The sequence below is a fragment of the Tarenaya hassleriana genome, unplaced genomic scaffold (assembly GCF_000463585.1).
Source record: "Tarenaya hassleriana unplaced genomic scaffold, ASM46358v1 Cleome6, whole genome shotgun sequence".
NCBI lineage: Eukaryota > Viridiplantae > Streptophyta > Magnoliopsida > Brassicales > Cleomaceae > Tarenaya > Tarenaya hassleriana.
Window position 1 is genome coordinate 851,487 of NW_010968505.1, and position 23,824 is coordinate 875,310.

General features: G+C 34.6%; 3 protein-coding genes and 1 long non-coding RNA gene across 5 annotated transcripts in view; 3 read left to right on the forward strand and 1 right to left on the reverse strand.

Moving 5' to 3' along the window:
- Window positions 1-4,012: 4,012 nt before the first annotated feature.
- On the reverse strand, window positions 4,013-5,617 carry LOC104798949. Of its 2 annotated transcripts, none has more exons than XR_769499.1 (4): window positions 5,585-5,617; window positions 5,084-5,210; window positions 4,577-4,955; window positions 4,013-4,340 (listed from the first exon to the last, which is right to left on the reverse strand). It is a non-coding gene; the product is annotated as an uncharacterized LOC104798949 (long non-coding RNA). The 2 variants fall into 2 exon arrangements; XR_769500.1 differs by lacking the exon at window positions 5,585-5,617 and adding an exon at window positions 5,292-5,449.
- An 11,411-nt stretch (window positions 5,618-17,028) lies between these two features.
- Window positions 17,029-20,128, forward strand: LOC104798950 (probable inactive leucine-rich repeat receptor-like protein kinase At3g03770). The gene is made up of 7 exons (XM_010521214.1): window positions 17,029-17,257; window positions 17,401-18,610; window positions 18,705-18,838; window positions 18,931-19,174; window positions 19,293-19,524; window positions 19,607-19,718; window positions 19,812-20,128. The coding sequence occupies exons 2-7, from the start codon at window positions 17,506-17,508 to the stop codon at window positions 20,025-20,027; spliced, it is 2,043 nt and encodes a 680-aa protein (XP_010519516.1). The 5' UTR covers window positions 17,029-17,257; window positions 17,401-17,505; the 3' UTR covers window positions 20,028-20,128.
- Window positions 20,129-20,177: 49 nt separating this feature from the next.
- LOC104798951 (adenylate kinase 4) lies at window positions 20,178-22,795 on the forward strand. Its single transcript, XM_010521216.2, has 6 exons — window positions 20,178-20,382; window positions 21,053-21,198; window positions 21,299-21,418; window positions 21,522-21,689; window positions 22,140-22,229; window positions 22,350-22,795. The coding sequence occupies exons 1-6, from the start codon at window positions 20,265-20,267 to the stop codon at window positions 22,446-22,448; spliced, it is 741 nt and encodes a 246-aa protein (XP_010519518.1). The 5' UTR covers window positions 20,178-20,264; the 3' UTR covers window positions 22,449-22,795.
- Window positions 22,796-23,085: 290 nt separating this feature from the next.
- LOC104799669 (4-coumarate--CoA ligase-like 9) overlaps window positions 23,086-23,824 on the forward strand; it is a 3,107-nt gene continuing 2,368 nt past the window's right edge. The window contains exon 1 of the mRNA XM_010522309.1: window positions 23,086-23,819. Coding sequence (XP_010520611.1) covers window positions 23,181-23,819 — 639 coding nt within the window. The 5' untranslated portion in view covers window positions 23,086-23,180. The remainder of the gene's footprint in view (window positions 23,820-23,824) is intronic.

Genomic DNA, 23,824 nt, shown 5'->3' on the forward strand with positions numbered 1-23,824 from the left:
AACGAAATCGAGTGTCGTTTTTTTCTAGATCTTCATTGAAAAATCCTCTTTCAGATTCAAGCAACAAACCATTGAGATATTATGGTCACACGATAAAAACAAGAGTACATAGAGACAACTCACATTGATTCTCTATGTTTTTAGGCTTGTTTTACCTTTCCTTTATTCGCGAAAATAATTTAAATGATTCATTCGGGAATCGGGATATTACAGAGACGTTATTATTTCACCGTTTCTTTTTTTTTTTTTTACTTCAGTTTTTTTTTAAATTTAACACAAAAGTTTTTTGTCTTTTCATAAATATTTGAGGGTGTTTGTATCTTTTACCATGTTGAAGAGTGTTTTTTGTTTAATTTTTTGTTTTGAAGGTAGGTAGCATGAGAAGTACTTACAATAGTCAAAGGGTATTTTAGTTATTCTCCCTCGTAGTGAGGCTTGATACTGATTCCAATTTTCCAAGTCAATATTTTAAGTGATAATAGAAGAAAATTACGATAATATTGGAATATTTAATCCCACTTTTTCTATGAAAATTTTGAAAAATATATATTTCCGGTTTGGAAATGATTCAAGTTCAGGACTGAATACCGATTACTTGTATTTGTACTCAAATATCTGTTACTTATTTTGATAAATTAATAAAAAAGTGAAATGCTAAAACGTTAAAAATAGAAATATCAAAAGAAAAATTTAATGAAATACTATCTAATTTAATATTTATAACCAAAATTTTAGTTTTACACAAAATAATAATTAGAATTTAACACCCAAGATTACTCAACGGTTAAGGATGGGTAAAACTACTTTGCAACTTAGATTCGAGTCTATTTGGATAGAGATTTTCGTCTAAATTAGACTAAGATCTCGTTAAATTTATATATTATAAAATAAAAACAATTAGACTTTAAACTTCTATACCAACAACATAAGATCGGAACGATAATCTCGCATTGTTGGAATTATTTTTCAATAATTGGATTATAACAATAATCTCTTGTGCACAAAAACATAAAAATTGCATCATCAATATGTTGTCCGATCATCTTTAATAACCGAGAATCAAGAAAAATATTGTTATCCACTAATCCACGTGAATGAAGAAATAAGATATATCTACTATTCAAATGCAAACATCCTATAATGTTAATTTAATCGTATCTAACGAATATATCCAAAGTTGTTTATTTGATTTTAATAATTTTCTACCACGGATGATACTTTGCTGAAAATAAAAATAACAATATAAATAGTTTAACGTTCTTTGTGACAGTCAATCTGTATGGACACTTTAGTTTAAGATCTATATATATAGCTGATGTATACTTATTGGATATTTTGTTTTAGATATGGGATAATCGCATTAAAATACCGAACTTTTACAAAAATCTCACATAAATACCCGAACTATAAAAATTGTCATATAAATACATGAACTTTTCATAACTCCCACATAAATACCTAATTGCATTAAAATACCCGAATTTTTACAAAAATCTCACATAAATACCCGAACTATAAAATTATCATATAAATATCTGAACTTTTCATAACTTCCACATAAATACCCAGACTTTTAATTTTTTTCCAAATCAAACACTTATCCGTTAACGTCGTTAAACGTAACTGCTGACTCAGCAAAAAATCTTGCTGACTCAACAAAAAACTATTGACTCAGCAAAATTTTTTTTATTAAATATCCAAATTTTTATCTACATATATTTAAATTAATATATACATATAAATTCACATATATATACACAAATATATATATATATATATATTAAAAATTAAAATAATATTTATATGTATATATATTAGTTATATATAAAAAATATACATATACAATTAATATATAATTATAATTAAATACAAACCCCTAATTATAATTAGTTACATATATATTAAAATAAAATTATTTTTAATATATATATATATATTTGTATATATATGTGAATTTATATGCATATATTAATTTAAATATATGTAGATAAAAATTTGGATATTTAATAATATTTTTTTTGCTGAGTCAGCAGTTTTTTGCTGAGTCAACCAGATTTTTTTACCGAGTCAGCAGTTTTTTTGCTGAGTCAGCAGTTGCTTTTAACGACATTAACGGATGAGTGTTTGATTTGGAAAAAATTTAAAAGTTTGGGTATTTATGTGGGAGTTATGAAAAGTTCAGGTATTTATATGACAATTTTATAGTTCGAATATTTATGTGGGATTTTTGTAAAAATTCAGGTATTTTTATGCGATTATCCCTATATATATTGTGGTTATGTGTATATGTGTTTTATTAATTATAAATAATTTTATTTTTAATATATATATATATATATTTGTATATATATGTGTGAATTTATATGTATATATTAATTTAAATATATGTAGATAAAAATTTGGATATTTAATAATATTTTTTTTTTGTTGAGTCAGAAGTTTTTTGTTGAGTCAGCAGTTTTTTACTGAGTCAGCAGTTACGTTTAACGACGTTAACGGATAAGTGTTTGATTTGGAAAAAATTTAAAAGTCTAGGTATTTATGTGTGAGTTATGAAAAGTTTAGGTATTTATATGACAATTTTATAGTTCGGGTATTTATGTGGGATTTTTGTAAAAGTTCGGGTATTTTAATACGATAATCTCTTTAGATATTTAAATGATTACATTCGATTTTTATACCGAAATTGGGTTGAATTCAATTTTAATAATAGAAATATTCATAAATTTTGGTTGTTGTTTTTTTTTTTATGTTTTTAACGATTAATCTTGAATTTCATATAAAATATTCAACTTGTAATCATCTAAAAAACCTTTGAGTTGTGACAAAAACTTTTACAAAATTGAAAACTTGTTGTTTTTCTTTAGTATAAAATATTTGATTTGTTTGACAAAAAAACACCATTGACATAGTACATCTGATTGCTGATGTGGTATTAATTAAATTATCACCACGTCATCAATTTTAAAAATAAAAATAAAATACTTACATATATATGTTTATGTGTGATAACCCAATTTTTGTGACGTCTTACTCTTAACTTTAGTGAGTGTCGTACATTGAATGGATTTTAAAGATTTTTAACTCATTGAATTCTTATGAAATGAAATCTCACAAGATATGAAGGGGAATGTAAAGGAAAAGCTTCCTGTGGTAGGCCCACGAGTGATTCTTATCAATCAGTAGAGCTGTTGGTAAGATGAAAGCAAGTATACACTTGATCCTAGTGAAATTGATTCCAAAAGAAAAGTTGTAGATAAAAGAATTATCTACAACTTTGTAGTTTAAGGTATGGTCTAAATCAGCATGTATTGACAGAAAAATATAAGTGATTGTCATATAGCAGATATAGTGATTTGGGAATGGGCTTAATTAAGGCCTTATGAACAATTTTGCTAAATGGTTAGGACCCAATTAATGCCCAAAACCTTAGAACATGTAGGGAGCACGAAAATTATTGTGATTAAGTCATTCTTATCAAGAGTTATAGTCAAAAGTCTCTAGCATCTTCCATTATGTCACCTAATGGACACATGTCATGTAATTGTCCATCAAGACTCAATATGTAAATTATTTTTTTATAAGACTAGTCATTCACTTGGAAAATCAAAGGGAGAATAATAGAAAGTAGAAAAGAGGTCGCGAGTTAGGAAAAAGAAAGGGAGAAAAGGTAGAAATAAGGTGAATCTCAAGAAAACTTCACAAAGAATGAGTATAAAGACATACTTCAAGGTGGAGTTTCTTTTGGTTTTGTTTTTCTCTGCTCTTAGTATTTATTTATTTGTTATTGAGCTATTTGTCAATAATTGGTACGCATATGCGTTACTATTTGCGACACTATCTTGTGACGCTTTTGGTGACACAGTGGCATCACTATTTTGCGTCACCCTGTAAAAGATAAAAAAATAAAAAATAAAAACAAAATATTATATTTAAATATATAATTAAATTTTTTACTAATTAATTTACAAAACGATAAAAATATAAAATATTTAATTTTGATTTCCTCCGTCGTAGTTGTCTTCGTCGCCGTCGCCGTCATCGTCGCCACCGCCACCACTTCCTTGTCCTCCGCTTCCGAAACTTGGAAATCCTCGGGTTTGGAACTCATTGAAAAATTATGCTTGCACTCGCAATTTCCGATCTTGTTCTTGTCCGCGCAAGAATTCCGTTTGTTGTCGGAGGAGTTCAGCTTGCTGCTCTTCTAATTGTCGCACTCATCATGCGAGTGAAAGTATTTCCTGAGCAGTTGAAGGAGCATCTTCACCAGGATGATAGGTGATATCGGTTTGCATTGAACCGAGACTTTATATTCGTCTAAATTTGTTCGGTGGAACAACCTATATAATAAAAATATAATTAATTAATAATTTATTTTAAATTTAAATTAAAATTATTATAAGTTTATATATTTAAAAAGAAGATATATCTCGTCAATTTTTTCTTTCGGTATGTTAGGTTCCGATGCAGAAGTTTCGCCTTGTGTTGGTTGAGATGCAATAATCTAAAATTTCAATGAAACAATTAAAATTAAACATTAAATATTAATTAAAAAAATTTATATTAGACAATTTACCTCATGTTGAACTTGTTCCGCGATTTGTTGCGATTTTCCATCAACCATCACACCATCTTTTCGTGTATGTGTTGCTTTAAACAAATCTAACAACGTTGGCGCTTGATTTTTTTTAGTCATTTCATGCATAACATGACTAAAAGGCTTAGCTCTCGATGTATGGACATGCCCTCCGGCATTAGGAATCATTTCAGATTTTCAACTCTGGGACGCTCGCTGACTTTTCTCTTTGGTGGCTAGGGAAGTCCAATGCTCCACCATTCGATCCAAATGATTTTTTTTCGCCCAATACGGAGGATCCATATAGGGTTCAGAAAGCCATTTTTGTTTGACTTTATGAACACTGGCTTTCACTAATCTAATTACAGCCTCCTTCCACCTGCGTCGAACAAGTGCATCATGTTTAGGATCCCACCGCCATTGCTATATAAATTTTTTTATAACATATAAATTACATAATAAAATAAATTTTAATTTTATAATTATTTATAAATATAAAAAATTTACCACAAAACTTAACCACCACGAATCTTTGGTAGATTGTGAGATCGTACTCCAATTAAGATAACCATCTTTGAAATTTTGTTTGATGAATTTTGATAAATTGGTCGTTATCTCAACATCAACACCAAACCTGAAAAATATAAAAAAAAATTTAATTATAATTTTATATTGACAGAAATATTTTAAATAAACATATTAAAATTTAAATTACCATTTTGTCACTGGATTTTTTAGCGGATCCAGTTTCGGTAATAAATTTTTTGCAGGGTTATCTAATACCTCAGCCACGTTATCAATTGTAACCTGGGTTGGTGGTTATGGTTGAGATTCGGCCATATCAATCAAGGGAGATCTTTGATGTTGAGATCTTTCTCCCGATAAATGTGAATCCCTTCCGAAAGAACGACTTATATACAATTTATTTAAAATATTAATATATTTTAAATTTATAAATTATAAATTATAATTTTAAAATCAAATTTAAAATTTTTAAAAAAAAATTACCTTTCACCGAAGATGAGAGGAGAGGAGGATGCCTGCTGTGCAGGATTGACACAATTGCATTACTCAATATATATACTGACTTGGGTGACGTAATTTCGTCACAAAAAAAAGACGGTGAAGGTGACGCAATTGTGTCACCCTATCAATATAGTGACATAATTTCGTCACCCCTAGCAGTAATTACGGACCTCGGTAAAACCACCAGGGTGACGAAATTGCGTCACCATTAGGTATAGGTGACGCAATTTCTCACTAAAAAGGACGCTGTTGGTGACGCAATTGCGTCACTTTATTCAAATGGTGACGCAGTTGCATCACCATATGTGGCCACGTGTACAGTCAGTAACGGTAGAGGTGACGTTTCGTGATACGAATTTACCTGGGTGACGATATTGCGTCACTAATTTGATATAGTGACGCAATTGCGTCACTAATGTGGTGCTGTTGGTGACGCCAATTCGTCACCAGTGGCGTCACTATGTGTTATATTTTTTTTTAAAAAAATATATATTTCGTAATAATATAAAATTTTAATCACTATCTTCATCGGAAGTTACTTCAACTTCTTCTTCATCTTCAATGTCGTCATTGAATTCATCCTCGACTAAATTGTCGTATTCAACATCCTCTTCGTCTGATACAACAAGTTGCTCGTTATGTGAATACGTAATACGGAATTGTTGACCAATATCGTCATCAATGCGTCTTTCATGAAATGGGATATGGGTTGAACCTTCTTGTTCTTCACGAACAACACCTCATAGTTGAATTTTAATGACAGCTCTCCAATGATCTCGACGTCGTTTGGACGTTGGATAACTTATGTAACATACTTGATCCGCTTGAGAAGATAGGATAAACGGATCGTATTTGGAATACTTCTTGGATAAGTTGACATCAAAACCGCCCGATCCATTTATTCTCATACCCCTTCCAATGGTCGGATCAAACTAATCACATTTAAATATAACCATCTTCAAACCAATATAGCCGTGGTATTCTAACACCATGATGTCTTGGAGGATACCATAAAAGTCTGGCTCATCAACCACATCACAACAATTTGCTCCTTTAACACATATCCCATAGTTGGAAGTCTTTCGATCTAAATCATGAGTATAAGTATGGAAAGTGTATCCTCTTGTGAACATAATTGGCCAACATTTCGCCATTTTTGATGGACCCCGAATCAAATCTTGTATCCAAATAGGAAAATTCTGCGAAGAATGAGATATCTACATTAAAAAAAAAGTTTATTAATTTAGATTTACAATTAGTCATTAAGTATAAGTATGGAATGAGATGCCTAAATTAGTAAAGTATTAGTATGTACTTACATAATTTTGTAACCATATCGCAAATGATGATTCTTTGAGATCTATAAATGCTTCATCGCTCATATTAGGATTAAATCTCTTTGTCTCCTCGGCAAATACTCTTTCTATTGGTCGAATTTCATCACAATTCAACAACACATATCTGTGGGCATGACGCCATTCTTCGACGGATAACCATCGTTTTTTCGATTTTTCACTCAATCTCCCTGCATTTGTGTATATCTTTTAATTAGTACCGCAAAATGGTTAAATTTGTATATACATACATATGTTTTTGGAAAATAAAATAAATTTAAAAGTATCTATTTGGTTGAATATAGTTGGGATATCACAACCATCAACTTGGTTAAATTGAAACATCATCTCATCTTCATCCCCATACCGAGAAGAACTTCTGGCTTTTGTCTTGATATGTGGCTCAAAATAGAAATTTGTGAAGTACGTAATTTCTTCGTTAACATACTGTTTCACGATTGCCCCTTCCGATTTGTTCTTGTTTTTCACTTTTCTTTTCAGATGGAAAAACAATCTTCCAAAAGGATACATCCATGAAAATTGCACTGGACCACCAAGTCTTGCTTCATCTGGTAGGTGTATAGCTAAATGCTCCATAACATCGAAAAAACGAAGGCGGAAACACCTTTTCTAGTGCACACAAAATTAGCGGTATGTTATCCTTCATACGCTGAACATCATCAACATTAAGATTTCTTGAACATATATCTCTGAAAAATGTACTGATACCTGCATGCATGTATAAAAAGATTATCAATTGATATTATTTTTTGATTTATATATATAATTAAAAATAATTAAAAACTATGATATATATATATATATATATATATATATATGTACCGCATAAAGGTTCGTAGACATTGCGCATGAGTAGTTCAGCATGAGCAACTGGAAGAAGTCGTTGCATGAAGACATGACAATCATGACTCTTCGTTCCATTTAACTTCACAGCATCAAGATTAGCACATCGCCCGATGTTAGATGCATAACTATCCGAGAATGGAACATCTTCCTTCAACCACTTCAGTAGTGCGATATTAGCACTTTTGAACAGTCTAAATATCGGAATTGCGGCTTTTCCATCATTGGTCAACTCTAACTCTTTTCGGTTGCATATTTCTTTGATATCCATAATTGATTTTAGGTTATCCTTCGACTTATCTTTGACATTCATGATCGTGTTGATCACGTTATCAAATAAATTCTTCTCAATATGCATAACATCCAGATTATGTCGAAGCTTGTGAGTCCTCCAATAAGGTAAATCCCAGAATATGCTTCTTTTGTACCAGTTATGTGTCTCTCCGTATTTACATGGTTTGCGATGACCATTTCCACCACAATCAATGGTTTTATCCAAACCATGAATACCTTCAATCCGCTCCCACAATATCTCTTCACCCGTCAAAAGAAGAGGAGGTGGATCTGTCACAACCTTATTCTTCCTGAAATTTATTTTGTTCCGTCTCCATGGATGATCTTGCGATAGAAACCTGCGATGACAGTCAAACCAACATGATTTCCTTCCATGTTTCAGCTGAAATGATTGTATATCGTCCATGCAATACGGGCATGCCAATCTTCCATGAGTACTCCATCCCGATAACATTCCATAAGCCAGAAAATCGCTTATGGTCCACATCAAAACAACCTTCAACTTGAAATTCTCTTTCTGTGTGGCATCGTATGCATCAATTCCACAATGCCACAACTCAAGTAATTCTTCGATCAAAGGCTGAAGAAAAATTTCAAAACTTTTCTTCGGATGCTCCGGGCCCGAAATCTAAACCGTCAAGAACAAGAACTCTTTTTTCAGACACATATCTGGAGGTAAGTTATAAGGAGACATAACAATAGGCCACAACGAATATTGTTTTCCCGATTGACCATACGGTGCAAACCCATCTGTGCATAAACATAGATAAACATTTCTATGTTCTGATGCAAAGTTCGGATATACCTCATTAAAATTCTTCCATGCATCACCGTCAGACGGATGACTCGTATTCTCAGGATCTAATGTATGTTCAGCATGCCACCGCATATGTGAAGTTGTTTGATGAGATTCATACAATCTTCGCAGGCGATCTTTAATCGGTAGATAAAACATCCTTTTGTAAGGAACACGGTTGTGTTGACCAGATTTTTTCAGCTTATATCTTTCAGCTCCACAAAATCGACAGTTGTCCAACTGGTTAGATTCTTTCCAAAATATCATACAGTTGTTAGGACATACATCGATTTTTATCGATTCCATTCCCAACGATCCCATCAGTTTAGACATATCATAATACGAATCTGGAGCGTTATTACCTTGGGAAAGATAATCATTCAGCAACTGACAAACTTCATCCATGCAGTTCTCCGTAAGATTATAACTCGTCTTCATCCCCATCAATCTAGCAGAAGCCGATAGTTGAGAAAGTCCTTCTTTATAACCATCATAAATAGGTTGGTTCGCAGCCTCCAATAGATCGAAAAACTTTTTCGATGCCTCATTCACCGGATCTTCTGTAACCTGATCATTATATTGAGATGGAAATGCATCTTGAAACATCTCAATATATGAATTTAGTTGATCATAGACATCAGTATTTCTCACGGATATATTCTCATCAGAAATTTAAAACATCTCACCATGATAAACCCAGACGTAATAGTTAGAGATAAAACCTTTTTTTCATAGATGTCTCATGACAACTTCTGGAACTTCTTCTCTCTCGTTTTTACATCTTCGGCACGGACAATATATCTTTCATCTCTGAAGGAAAATATGTTGATTTGTTGCAAACTCCAAAAAATTAGTCAATCCTTCTTCGTAATGCGTAGATACATTACCTGTAGAAGGATTTACTCTTTCGTACATCCATTTTCTTGAGTAATAAATATTGTTATTACTCGAAGTCATTTTTTGAAATATTTTTTCGGGTGCAAGAGTCTATGAGGTCGGTTTGTAATATAATAAAAATAAAATGACGCAATTTCGTCACTAAAAATAACAATTAGTGACGCAATTGCACCACCAATCAAGAAATTTGTGACGCAATTGCATCACTAATAATGACGCAATTTCATCAACAAATTGATAGTGACGAAATTGCGTCATTAACATGAATGACGAAATTGCGTCACCAATAAGTGACGCAAGGGTGACGAAATTTTCGCGCGTCATTTGGCGACGCAGTTTTGCGTCATACCTGCGTCACCAAATGGTGACGATAGCGTTTTCGTCACTAAGGCGTCACTATTTAGTGACGATTTGGTGACGCTGATGTTGCGTCACCAAATCGTCACTATTGCATCACCCTTTTAGTGACGCAACTTTTGCGTCACTTTTTGCGTTACCATTTCCGTGTTTCCTTATAGTGATATTTTGAAATGGGAGGAATGATTAGTATTAGCGGGTGATTAGTGGAGAAATATTTGGAAAAACTCAGTTTTAGAGGTGAAAAGGGGTAGCACAGAAAATTTTCAGTTATTTTTGACAAAGAGTACCTATTACATCTTGGTTATTTCTCATTTAGAAACATAGAGGAGTGAAGCATGGTCTAATAGGCTCAATTTTCATTGAAAACTAATAAGTAAAGCAAAAGTTATGTCGGTATTAGTTGAAGGGTACGACTAAAAAACCGTGGAAACTTTATAATTATTTTCGAAAGTAATATAGAAGATTTAGTAAAATTGCTTAAAATGGTAGATAATTGAGTCATGATTAATTAGGTTCTCGTTAGAAACGGATATCAAAATAGAAATTTATGAGGAAAACCATAGGTTAGACGCATAACGAGACTCTCGATTGATTGTGTGTTATTTTAAATATAATTGAACATTCACCATTGGAATAAGGAGATTGCACATATACTAGATAGACACATGATATTTTATGAATGTCACTTCATGGTTAATAAGTTTAAATGAATAACATAAAGTAAGTAAATTCTGCATGTGATTGTGAGTACATGTTCTACATATTGTTTGTTATGTATGAGCCTACTTTTGTGACTACATGTGATTGGGCGGATGGCCATTTGATATAGAGATTGATGTCGTCATGTTTGTTTTCGTCTCTAACTTGCGGGAGAGCCCTTAGGCCCTACTCTATGTGTTTCAGGAGAGCTCCTTTGGTCCTGGACACGGGTGAGACGTCAAACGTGCCAGGAGTGATAAGGGGGGAAGAAATGTCTCATGTTTACAATCTAAACGAATATGATGGGTGGAGAAAGTAAGTCTACCACATGCTTGCAATGTTCAAGTATGATGGTAGGAGAATGTGAAGTGTACATCATGCAGGCTTAATTGTCGAGTGTGAAGGTAGGAGAATGATATGTTATGATATGAAATGTACTATATATTTGTTGTGTGTTCAAGTATGACAAAGAAACGATGTGAAGCATACATCACTCTTGATGTGGATTCAAGTGTGAAGGTAGGAGAATATTATGTTATGTACATAAAATGTATCACAAGCTTGACGATGATCAAGTGTGATGATGGAGATATGTGAGGGTACCTCTCATTGCTATGTAAGCGATGTGAAGGTAGAAGAAATGTTATACATGTTTGTTATGTTTTAAAGTGATGTTTTATGCCATGCTCATGGACGTGTTAGAGTAGATTATTTTTATTATGCTTACATTACACGATGTTACGATCACGAGCATGATAAGATGTCATATTAAGAATGTACAAATAAGACATATATTGTTGTAGTTTGAGACATGTCATTTTTATGCGTGTGATTGTTAGGGAAAATGACTATATATGATACTGTGAAATATGATTACGAGAGGATATAGAAGAAGATTTAATATAGAAAAATTAAGGAGATATTATGATTATGTTCTTACTAGCGAGAACTTTTGATTGCTCTAATTAGCGAAAGATACTAAGACCGGATGAATAGTGGAAACGAGATGATGCCACTAAGCCAATGACGGAGGCTCACCCCCTATTATTCTATCTTCTTATTATAGGTAACGAGGACGATCAGGAGAGACAGTAGGTTTACGTGAAGCTTTGACTAGTGTCTACGCACCAGGATAGGAGGGCTTTGCGGTGAAGTTTTGGCGTGTTATATGTTGTTGTGATTCCTGGGATCTCGCTAGCAATTCATAATCCTAGAGATCTGGTTCTAGGGTTCATGCAGCGGAAGGCAAAAAACAAAAATTTTTCTAAACAAAACTCTAAAACCGAACATGTATGATTGTAGATCTATAGAAGAAATATTAACCTCAAACGATCTGGTGCCTATTCTCAAAGCTGAATCGTCGACCACAAGAAGACAGGAAGTATACAAAGCCCTCTACACGTATCCACACATCAGAAAGGATTCCAACGGTTAGAACTCGTCTGCTAGGACTAGAAATCTCGATCTCTATAATGCGCAGGGTTTCAAGGAATCAAAAGCGGATTTTGAGACTCTTAGATTTGCTCTAAAAGTCTGAGGAGACGTACCAAAACCCTAGGGGGCGTGTCCTATTTATTTGGTTCCTTAAAAACCCTAATTTGAGTGGGAAAAAGAAATCTGCCGAAAGTGAAACCGGGCCAATTCCATACGGGACTAGTCCGAACCGGCCAATTCCATTCTGGCCCAAAACTGATTTTTGGGTCGAAATTGGACAAAGTGGAACCTGTCCTGTTCCATATGGAACTGACCGATTCCATTTTGCCATAACTAATTTCTCGACCTTTTGATTTCGTTCTGACAATCGTTTGTCAGGTTAAATATGATTTTTTCTTTCCGATACCCTACACATATGTATGTCCCTATGTGTGTGATCATGTAGGCTCATCCGAAATAGCAGTAAAACATGGAATCTCCATTCTGGTGATACAAGTTATAGGCGGTCTCTAGAAGACACTATGACTACCTAATTCGAATAGAGTTAGTCTCATGATCCAACGAAAGCCGGTAATAGTCCATACAATGATCCCTTTGTAACGCGACATCATATGTCGAACATAAGACATGGAATCAGCCATATTATCAGATTCGACTGCTTTTCTCGTTCGTTGAGTTAACTGAAACATCAGATGACTCTTCATCTGGTTGCGCCATCTCAGTCTCAACTCATTCGAGGGGTCCAAATGATATTTCTCTCAGGACGAGAGGTACGAATTCCGTATTGACTATCTACTATCCGAAACATGATTCATGTCGTACCCAAGAGACGTCGTTATAATCTTTCTGTTACGCAAGACGTTTGACGCAATCAAAGTACGACACTCCTCATGTCGGATACCGTAGACATATCAGGTCAAAGGATCTAATCATGAACCTATCACATGAGATTCAAGTCATGCCTCATGTCCATGTGACAATCTCATGTGGATCATCCAATACTTCATTCTAAATCAGTACCCATGACTATGATCTGTGACCATCCGTGTTACCATCCAACACACCTCATGCTAGTTTTATTATATTATCATTTTCACAATAATACACGATTAGGGAATTTAGAATCGTTCATAACGAACCATGGATTTCTTATTCATCAAATATGCAAAACGAATAAAGAAAAGAAACATTCATTCATTTAACCAAAATTATGAATCGGTCAATACAAAAATATCTCGGTATTCATATCGTAAAGTAACATATAGAGTACCTAAAGCACATATGTACACGAAGGTTTTGGATATATCTATTGTAAGAACTGATGTTTTGAATAATACACTTTTGTAAGATAGGTAGATGTTATGATATCTTAAAAGGGAGTTTTGAAAATGTTGTACAAGATTACTTTTGTTATATAATGATAGTATAATATTTCTCCTATGGATATTTTACACTTATATGTTTAAATTAAAGTGTGACATATTTCTATTGCATATGTAAAGAAGAAAATTTTAAATATCCCGAACTTTCATTCTAAATGTTATATTTTTACATGTGGCGTTATTCAATCACCGAGAATTGAGTTGTGGGTGTCACAATGTGTATATATATCTATGCATATGTATACATACGCATGCATGTATATATATATGTATCTATGTATATACGTATGTATATATATGTAGGCATATATGTGTATATATATGTATGTTTGTTTATATGTAATGTGTTTGCATATACTCTCTTCGTTTCAAAATATTTGTAGTTTTAGGTTATTTTCAAAATATTTATCATTCTACATTTTCAAAACATTTTTTACAATAGTTTCCAATTTTATTCCTATCAAATTCTAATAAATTATTAATGATAACATTGTTTTTATTATTAAATAAGGGTATATGTGACTTTTTATCTCTTTTATTAAAAAATGTGAAACAACCTAAAACAACAATTATTTTGAAACGGATGGAGTATTTTTGTATGTATATATATATACCTATAGGCTATATATGTGTATGTATTTTATTTTTTAAAAGAAAAAATTCTAAAAAGTCTATAGTTTTCTATTGTCGTAATTTAAACTCATACATTTTATTATCATAATAAATATTATATTTATCATTTATAACAATAAAATACTATCTAGTAAATAAATCTCTAAATACAAACGAACTTAAAATTATCAACCTAACCGTAACGAAAAATATGTATGACAACAAATTCATCCTAATTATACTCTAATTATTCAAATTAATAAAATAAATAAATAATAAATATATATACATACAAATATACACATATATATATATATACACATATATATGTATATATATATATGTGTTTGTATGAATATATATATATATACTAGCAAATTTTTAAAAAATTTATAAACGGGACAATGGTAACATACGTGTAATTTTGTGGGAATAAACTTAATTTTACTGGGTGATAATTATCAATTTTATTTGAAATTTTATAAAATTTATAAAAAATAATTTTTTAATTAAATAAATAGGATACACGTATCATGTTCCATATAGATCTATCTATCTATCTATCTCTATATATATATATATATTTATTTATTTATTTTATAGTTTATTTTTATATATTTTATTTATTTATTTACTTTACTTTATTCATTGGGGTAATCGCATAAAAATACCCGAACTTTTACAAAAATCCCAAACAAATACCCAAACTATAAAATTGTCATATAAATACCTTAACTTTTCAAAATTCCCACATAAATACCCAAACTTTTAAATTTTTTCCATATCAAACAAACGCAACTGCTGGCTCAGCAAAAAACTGATGACTCAACAAAAAAAACTGTTGACTCAGCAAAAAACTGCTGACTCATCATTTAAAAATATTATTAAATATCCAAATATTCATCTACATATATTTAAATTTATTAATTATAAATAATTTTATTTTTAATATATATATATATGTATATATTAATTTAAATATATGTAGATGAATATTTGAACATTTAATAATATTTTTAAATGATGAGTCAGCAGTTTTTTTTGTTGAGTCAGCAGTTTTTTGCCGAGTCAGCAGTTGCGTTTGTTTGATTTGGAAAAAATTTAAAAATCTGGGTATTTATATGGGAGTTTTGAAAAGTTCAGGTATTTATATGACAATTTTATAGTTCGGGTATTTATTTGGGATTTTTGTAAAAGTTCGAGTATTTTTATGTGATTATCCCTTATTCATTTGACGCGGAGCAAGACTAGGATGATGTTGAATATGACTAGGACGAATTTGTTACTACATCAACTTTTCCTTGATAATTTTACGTATAAAAAGATTTATTTATCAATTTTTAAAAAATATATGTATTATTTTGTTGTTATAATTGATACATACAATATTTATTATGATAAAAAGTATATGGTTTAAATTTTAACGATTTTTTTGTCAATGATATTTTTATCAAATATTTTATATGAAATAAAATGATAAATTTCTAATTTTTGTATTTTTGTTATAAATGTAGAATTTTTAAGAATACATACAAGTTGATGGTTTCATATAAAATATTTAAAAAGAAAAGTTTTTTGTGAGATTAACTTTTTTAATTTAAATTGATTCAGTTTTTTTTTAATTTAAAAATAATTATAACTATTCGATTTTTATTGAAATTGGATTTGATCAACTATTAACCAAATATCCCACAGATTGTTCGGGAGGATCAACAACTAGTTAAAGATTTGCTATTACGACACGATTTTGCCCATCTCACTTCAGCCTGTTCCAGAATTCAAATGTATATTTTTTTTTATCATCAATAATTCCGCCATAAAATAACTCAAAACGTTAATTTTTTAATTATTAAATGATTATAATTTTTACTTTACACGATGATTGGTGATATTTAATACTGAATTGTTTTTGTTTGGTTTGCTAAAAAAAAGCCGTAACCAAACCCGGTTCGAGACATAATATTATAATATACGTATATGTATTTAATTATGCAATGGAACGGGGGAATGGGGGCATTACATTATTCTACAAACCGCGTAAAGGGACAGCCTGGTTAAAAGTGATCTCAATTCCCAATAACCAACCAAATGAATGCGTTCATAATTCCCACCCACCACTTTTATTATTATTATTATTATTATTATTATTATTATTATTATTATTATTATTATTAATAATTATTTGCATCACTACAAAGATAGGTACATCAAATTTATTATTAGCATTTGACTATGATACCCTTTTACCCCTATATAATTTTCCTCGTTGTTTGTGGTTGTGTGCCTGATTGTTGCCGAAAATATCCACAGATAATTGTACACCCACCCAATAAATATATCATTTATTACGCATGGACTAGTCCTCCTACTTTCAGAGTGATTTTTATTTCATTTTAAAACAAAAACATGCGTGTTTAAGATATATTACTTCTTGGATGGATCAAAACTTGAAAACTAAATCAATATTTTAATTCATAAAAATTTCGGGTGAAAAAAATATCTCAATCAATAAAGGTAATACGTATGAATATGTTTATATAAATTTAAGCGACAAGACATGGATATATATATATATATATATATATATATATATGTCTGAAATCCATTATTACTTTATTTTTAAATATAAATCCAAGCATTTGTCTTCCAAGTGAATGAATAAATTAAATTAAATTAAACCACTATCTCATGGACCCACCAACTTTCCATATAATCCAAGCAAAGATTCCTGTACACACATAATACACATTCACCACCACCACCACTGACTGCTTTCAGTGAGCAGAGCGCTTCAGTTACAAATCGTTCCATTAAAAAAAGCTTTTTTTTTCTTCTTTGCAAGCTATTTCACTTTCACACTACAGAGCCAATGTGTCGGTGACCGGAGGAATCTGTAAATTCTATGATTCCGCAAAATGTTCGTCTTTCTGGAAAAGTCAGTGACATCAAGAATTTTCCAGCTCAGAGTTCTTGAAATTCAAAGGTAATATTATTTTTGGTTAAATATTTGATCAAGCTGTTTCTTGTTCTGAATACTGAAAACGTGACAGCTAGTTCTGAAACTCTTTGTTATCCAAAGAACACAAGTTCTGATCTCGGAACATGATCCGCTTCTTGTTCTTGCAGGTTTACTCGTAACTAGATCTAGTCTGAAATCCGCGACCGATTCTTCCTTGTCCGAGGGGAAAAGAAAACAGAGGAGACCCATTGAAGAGAGCTTAGAATCTGACGATGGGTTTCTGTAAATTTCTCTTTTTGTTGAGTTCTTTGTGGAGTTTCTGCAGCTCGGTTTCGTCTCAGCTTCAAGCTTCTCATGTACAAGTGCTTCTTCAACTGAAGAAACACTTGGAGTACCCAAAGCAGCTAGAATCTTGGTATGACCGCAAGACAAATTTCTGCTATTTACCATCAACTCCACAGATGAACATCACTTGCTTATCCAATACTGTCTCAGAGTTGAACATCATCGGCGACAAATCATCCGATAAGGCGGATAGTTTCGAGGGTTCCGCCATTCCTGACGTTACTTTGTCAGATGGATTCTCCATTGATTCCTTTTTCACCACTCTATCGAGGCTGAAAGACCTTAGGGTTCTTACTTTGTCATCTCTGGGAATTTGGGGTCCTCTACCAGAGAAGCTTCATAGGTTATCTTCACTTGAACACTTGGACTTGAGTGACAACTTCTTGTTTGGCTCAGTCCCACCAAAGTTATCTACAATGGTAAAACTTGAAGCTTTCATACTGGACAATAATTTCTTCAATGGCACATTTCCTACCTGGTTCCCATCCTTACCGGATCTTAGAGCTCTCGGTTTGAAGAATAACGGGCTAGTGGGTCAAATACCTTCTTCACTGCTCTCATCTCCAAGCATGGAGTATCTCAATCTGGCATCAAATTTACTGAGTGGCTCACTTCCAGGTAATCTGTCCTGTGGAAGCAAACTAGGGTTTGTTGATATATCAGACAACAAGTTAACCGGGGAACTACCTCCTTGCTTGAGCAAAAAGCCGTCAGAAACTCTGGTTTTGAAGTTTGGAGGAAACTGCTTGTCTGTGGACAAAAGACAGCAGCACCCATCATCATATTGCATCGAAGAAGTTCAAGTGAAGGAGCCTCGAGCAGCTGTTACAGAACGTTCGGGAGGAAAAGGCAAAGGAGCTTTAGTAGGTCTGCTCGTGGGAATATCCATGGCGGTCCTGGTTCTTGTCTTTGGCTTACTCGTTTTGGTCAGAAGGTATTGCAGAAGCGGCATAACGGAGAAGCACCTTCTCCACAAGACCATTCAAGATAATCCAGCCACTGGGTTTTCATCTGAAATACTCGCTAATGCAAGTACGTTATCTTTTGATCTCAGAAACCCTATTTCTTAACCGTGTTAAAACACTTCATTATACGTTTTTTGATTGACAATTTTGGTTTGAATTAGGGTATATTTCAGAAGCATCCAAGTTTGGCTCACATGATTTACCAGCATGTAGACAGTTTAGCTTAGAAGAAATTAGAATAGCTACGAATGACTTTGACAAGGCAGCGATTATGGGCGAAGGCTCGTATGGGACGGTAATGTTTCTAATCAGTTCTTTACATATCATGTTTCAGGAAATTCCGAGGAAAAAGCGATTGTTCTTACCGATTTTCTGTTGTGTTTTCAGCTTTATAAAGGGCACTTGGAGAATGGAATGAAGGTGGCTATAAGGTGCTTGCCTTCATCGAAGAAATACTCGATCAGGAATCTAAAGCTAAGGCTAGATTTGCTGGCGAAACTTAGGCACCCGAATTTGGTCTGCCTGTTGGGTCATTGCATAGATTCCGGAGGGAGAGATGATTACAGCGTCGAGAAAGTCTTTATGATTTACGAGTATGTTCCAAATGGAAACTTCCGGTCTTGTCTTTCAGGTAATCTCTCTTGTTCTGCACTAACAGTAACAGATAAGAACTGCAAAAGATGGGAGATTACAACAGAATCCACAGCTTCTGACACAAAAGATTGAAACTTTTCACGGGTTGGATGCAGAAAACAGCTCGGGAAAGGCGATGAGTTGGTCGGAGAGGCTGAACGTTCTAACGGGTGTTGCAAAGGCGGTTCACTTCCTTCACACTGGGGTCATCCCTGGATTCTTCAGCAACAGGCTCAAGGCCAACAATGTTTTGCTTAACCAACACCGTTTTGCAAAGCTTAGTGATTATGGTTTGTCCATTGTCTCTGAAGCAACCAGACATAACACTACTGTCAAGCAAAGTTCCTGGTAAGTGTTTCTGATGCTTGTTGGATATTTTATTGTCTCGATCTCCAGAGGCTTTAATCTCTTTTTGTTTTTGTTCTTGAAGGCAAATGTCGAGGTTAGAAGACGATGTTTATAGCTTCGGTTTGATTCTTCTTGAATCAATCGTTGGACCCTCTGTCTCTGCAAGAGAAGAAGCATTTCTCCGGGACGAACTGGTAACGTTCACCTCTGCTCTTTCTCGGGGTTTTTTCGATGAACCCTTTTCCATTTCCTCGACATACAAACGGTTTTGGATCATACAAATGCAGGCGTGGCTGGAGAGCGAGGAGGGCAGGAGGAAAATGGTGAATCAGACAGTACAGGCAACATGTTCGCAGGAATCACTGAAAAGGGTCATCTCCATTATGACCAAATGCGTTTCTCCCGAGTCTTTGAGCCGACCTTCCTTTGAGGATATCTTATGGAACCTACAGTACGCTTCTCAGTTGCAGTCTTCAGAAGGATTGAGTTCAAATGCCTTTTAATCCCATTTTTTTAAAAGATTCCTGTGCGTGTATTCACTGTATTGTATAAAATGTTTCTTTCTACAAGTCAATAATAAAGTTCGAACCTTTCAATGATTAAATATTTATTCAGTTCCGCTTCATCCAGTGGCAAAAACACGTAAATTGAGTTATTTCTAAGGAGTAGAATCGTCAATTGGGAACCCCCCTCTTTAACGTAAAGGAAATCAGAGCGGCGAAGTTGAAGATCAGACAGCGATGGCGAGCGGCGGAGCTGCGGTGGACTTGGAAGATGTTCAGACAGTGGATCTCACGTCGGAGCTCCTCCGCCGTCTCAAATGCGCGTCCAAGCCCGACAAACGCCTCGTCTTCATCGGTATCTCGTATTTGCTCACTTAGTTTCCGTAATCTACATGCGATTCGAGACGTTGCTTTTATGTGGGGCCGTGTTGCCTTCTATGGAGAAATTTCGGATTTGGTTTATGGGTATTTCAGATCTGAGGATTCCCTGGTGTTTGTTTGATGTTTGCCGAGAAAACGACTTAGATTTTGTTGTTTTGTGTTGATGTTGGACACCGGTTTTTGTCCCTTTTCCTCATTTTTTTGGTTTTATGTTCGACTCAAGATTCGGACTTATATGTCCTAGAAGAGAGTTCAGCCAGTGTCACTGAAGAGAATGAACTCCATTCGTGTTTGCTTCCTGCTGTCGGAATGTTGAAGTAAAAGTTCTATTCTTTATATATGAATTTCTTACCATTTGGTTTGTTTTGGTGTTTGGAATGAGGCTTAGTTAGTAGGTCTGGTTGTAACTTTAGTGGCAAAGGTCATTGGATTGGGGTTTTTTGTTTCTTCTGGGGATTCAAAAGATTGCTCCTTTCCCTAGGGATGTCGGGTTATTTATTGACTGTGAAGCTCTTATGGATTGTTTCAATTTCTTAATGTCATGTAGAATGCTTGGTTGGTCAGTGTGTTATATCTCAGGCAAGTTTTCTTTTCGTAGTGTTTTGGCTCGCGAGATCATGGGAGTGCTATTGTGTGATTTGCAGGTCCCCCTGGGTCAGGGAAAGGTACCCAATCTCCAGTAATCAAGGATGAATTTTGTTTATGTCATTTGGCCACCGGTGACATGTTAAGAGCCGCTGTTGCTGCTAAGACCCCTCTTGGCGTGAAGGCAAAAGAATCTATGGACAAGGTCAGTCCCTTTGATCGTTTTCCCCTTCTGTAAGAGTTCCTGATTGCTATTTCCCTTACTTTTTGGTCTGGTTGCTTATTCTTTGCCGTTTTTTTTTCAGGGAAAGCTTGTTTCTGATGACTTGGTTGTTGGTATAATCAATGAAGCCATGAGCAAGCCTAGATGCCAAAAAGGATTTATCCTTGATGGGTTTCCCAGGACTGTGACTCAGGCAGAGAAGGTGCTGCTAATTTAAAAAAAAAAATCGGGATTTTCATGGCTTCTAAATTTTATCGAATATGTACACTTCTAACCAACCATGATATTTCATCTGTTATCTGCAGCTAGATGAAATGCTTAACAAACAGGGGGTTCAAATTGATAAAGTTCTGAACTTTGCCATCGATGACTCAATCTTAGAGGAAAGAATTACTGGGAGATGGATCCACCCATCGAGCGGCAGGAGTTATCACACAAAATTCGCACCTCCCAAAGTCCCTGGATTTGATGATGTGAGGCCAAAACCTAAAACCCAATTGTCTTAGGTTTACTGTGTTTCCATAGATAATTTCTTTTAAGCATCTAGGCTACATAGCTTCAGCAATCTGGTTGAAGTAAGTCCTATTAGCTTCTTCGGTCCTCCTTCTAGGTTAAAAGTTTAAACCTTTTTTGTTAGTAAGTATCGATTGAATTAGGAAACGGCACCACGGAAATAAATAGTCTGTTATCCAATGTAGGTAACGGTGCACATGATGAGCTAAGTATTAGTATAGTTCTTGCATCCATCTTAACCATATAGAAAACTTGGAGGGGGTAGCCTACCTGCATTGTACAGACTCATCATAACTAGATTTATTCCCCTTCTTGTCCTCTCTAAATTTCAGTTTCAGCCTTGTCGGTGAAAATTTCTCTCTGAATCTACCGATAACCAATTCCGTCTCTCTGTTTTTTTCCCATTGAAGGTTACTGGGGAGCCTTTGATTCAGCGGAAAGATGATAATGCTGAGGTTCTGATGTCAAGGCTGGAAGCTTTTCACCGGCAAACCAAACCGGTAAAATTACCCTTCTTTTTTTGTATCTTGTGGGGGAATAACCAAATAGAAATATGTCAGGTTGCTCCTCCTCCACGAAAATGAATCAAATTGATCTGTGTGTTCTTCTCTTTTCGGCAGGTGATTGACTACTATGCTAACAAGGGAATTCTTGCAAACATCCATGCGGAGAAACCTCGCCAAGAAGTTACATCCGAGGTCCAAAAGGCAGTCTCCTGATGAATATGATCAAAGAAAATCTCGATCTTTAGCCCCCTCGGTGTGAAAAATGATCCTCATTTCCCAGCCCATAAGGGATGCTTTTTATATATCCTGGACCTGCAGAAGGATGGGTTTTTTCTTTGCTCAGCTCCTGCGTTAAACTTTTCGGCTAATTTCGCAGTCGAGAATAAATCTTTTACCATCGGTTGAAAGGACCAGAACGTTCTCTGTTTTTGTTTGTTGCCTTTCGTGAACGTGGAAAATAAGGTTTTGATGTTTTGTCTGGGACGAACTATGTCGTAGGTTCTGTAGAGGGGCGCTAAATGTCTGAAAAGCTTCATTGATTCAGGTGGTAAATTTCTTCTGATCCAGGTTCCTTGCTGCTCAAGTAAACACCTTACACAAGTTAGGTTAGGGTTTCGTGTAATAGATCCATCCCTGTCCACTTGTATTGCGCCACGTGTACAGATAACTGTCACTCATGAATTTCTATTTATGAAATCTATGCAAATTCTGATTCGTTCTTCCCTTCGATAAACTCTTGACCTTTTTCGGGCGAACTTTTTGTGGAGTGCGGAAATTAATGTCAGTTACCAAAACTAATTTTGGTGTTTTTAGGAATATATATATATATTGTTATGAGAAAATATTTATCTGTTATTTGTTTGTAGGGGCTCCTCTATCATAAAAAAAAACAATTAAAGAAGGAGAAAAGAACACGTGTTCAAGACACTTACCTCTGTCTGGTTGATGATTTCAGGTAGAACTCCGAGAATGGCGCCGCCGGAAGATGACGACAGCCACTTGATCGACCGGAGCTCCGGCTTCGATCGACGGACGGGAATCTACCACAGCCTCCGTGGCCCTTTGCCTCTCCATCCTCTCGACCAACCTCTCTCCGCCGCCGAGCACGCCCTCTCCCTACTCCGCCGCTCCTCTCCTGTCTCCACCGCCGGAAAAGACATCGGATCCATCACCTTTATCGTCAACGCCACCACCGGAGAGAGCATCACCTACGCCGAGCTTCTCCATGGAGCTCGCTCCCTCGCCGTCTGTCTCCGGGAACGCTTCCCTTCTCTCTCCCAGAACGACGTCGCCTTCATCCTCTCCCCGGCCTCCACTCGCGTTCCTGTGCTCTACTTTGCTTTGATGTCCATTGGCATCGTGATTTCGCCTGCTAATCCCGTCGGATCCAACTCGGAGGTGAGTCACCAGGTCCGAATCAGCAAGCCGGCAATCGCCTTCGCGACATCGCAGACGGTCCAGAAGCTTCGATCCTCTTCTTTCCCCCTCGGAATCGTCCTAATCGACTCGCCCGAGTTTCTCTCCTGGTTGACTCGGTCATCCCCGGACCCGGTCGCCGTCCGGGTCAACCAATCCGACCCGGCGGCGAA

Excerpts from the sequence above, each read along its gene's own strand:
- LOC104798950 (XM_010521214.1), top strand. The coding sequence starts at position 17,506 with ATGGGTTTCTGTAAATTTCTCTTTTTGTTGAGTTCTTTGTGGAGTTTC. Across the intron at positions 19,175-19,292 it reads CTTCCGGTCTTGTCTTTCAG|AAAACAGCTCGGGAAAGGCG; the intron begins GTAATCTCTCTT and ends GGTTGGATGCAG. Across the intron at positions 19,719-19,811 it reads CATTTCTCCGGGACGAACTG|GCGTGGCTGGAGAGCGAGGA; the intron begins GTAACGTTCACC and ends ATACAAATGCAG.
- LOC104798951 (XM_010521216.2), top strand. The coding sequence starts at position 20,265 with ATGGCGAGCGGCGGAGCTGCGGTGGACTTGGAAGATGTTCAGACAGTG. Across the intron at positions 21,199-21,298 it reads CAAAAGAATCTATGGACAAG|GGAAAGCTTGTTTCTGATGA; the intron begins GTCAGTCCCTTT and ends TTTTTTTTTCAG. Across the intron at positions 22,230-22,349 it reads TTCACCGGCAAACCAAACCG|GTGATTGACTACTATGCTAA; the intron begins GTAAAATTACCC and ends TCTTTTCGGCAG.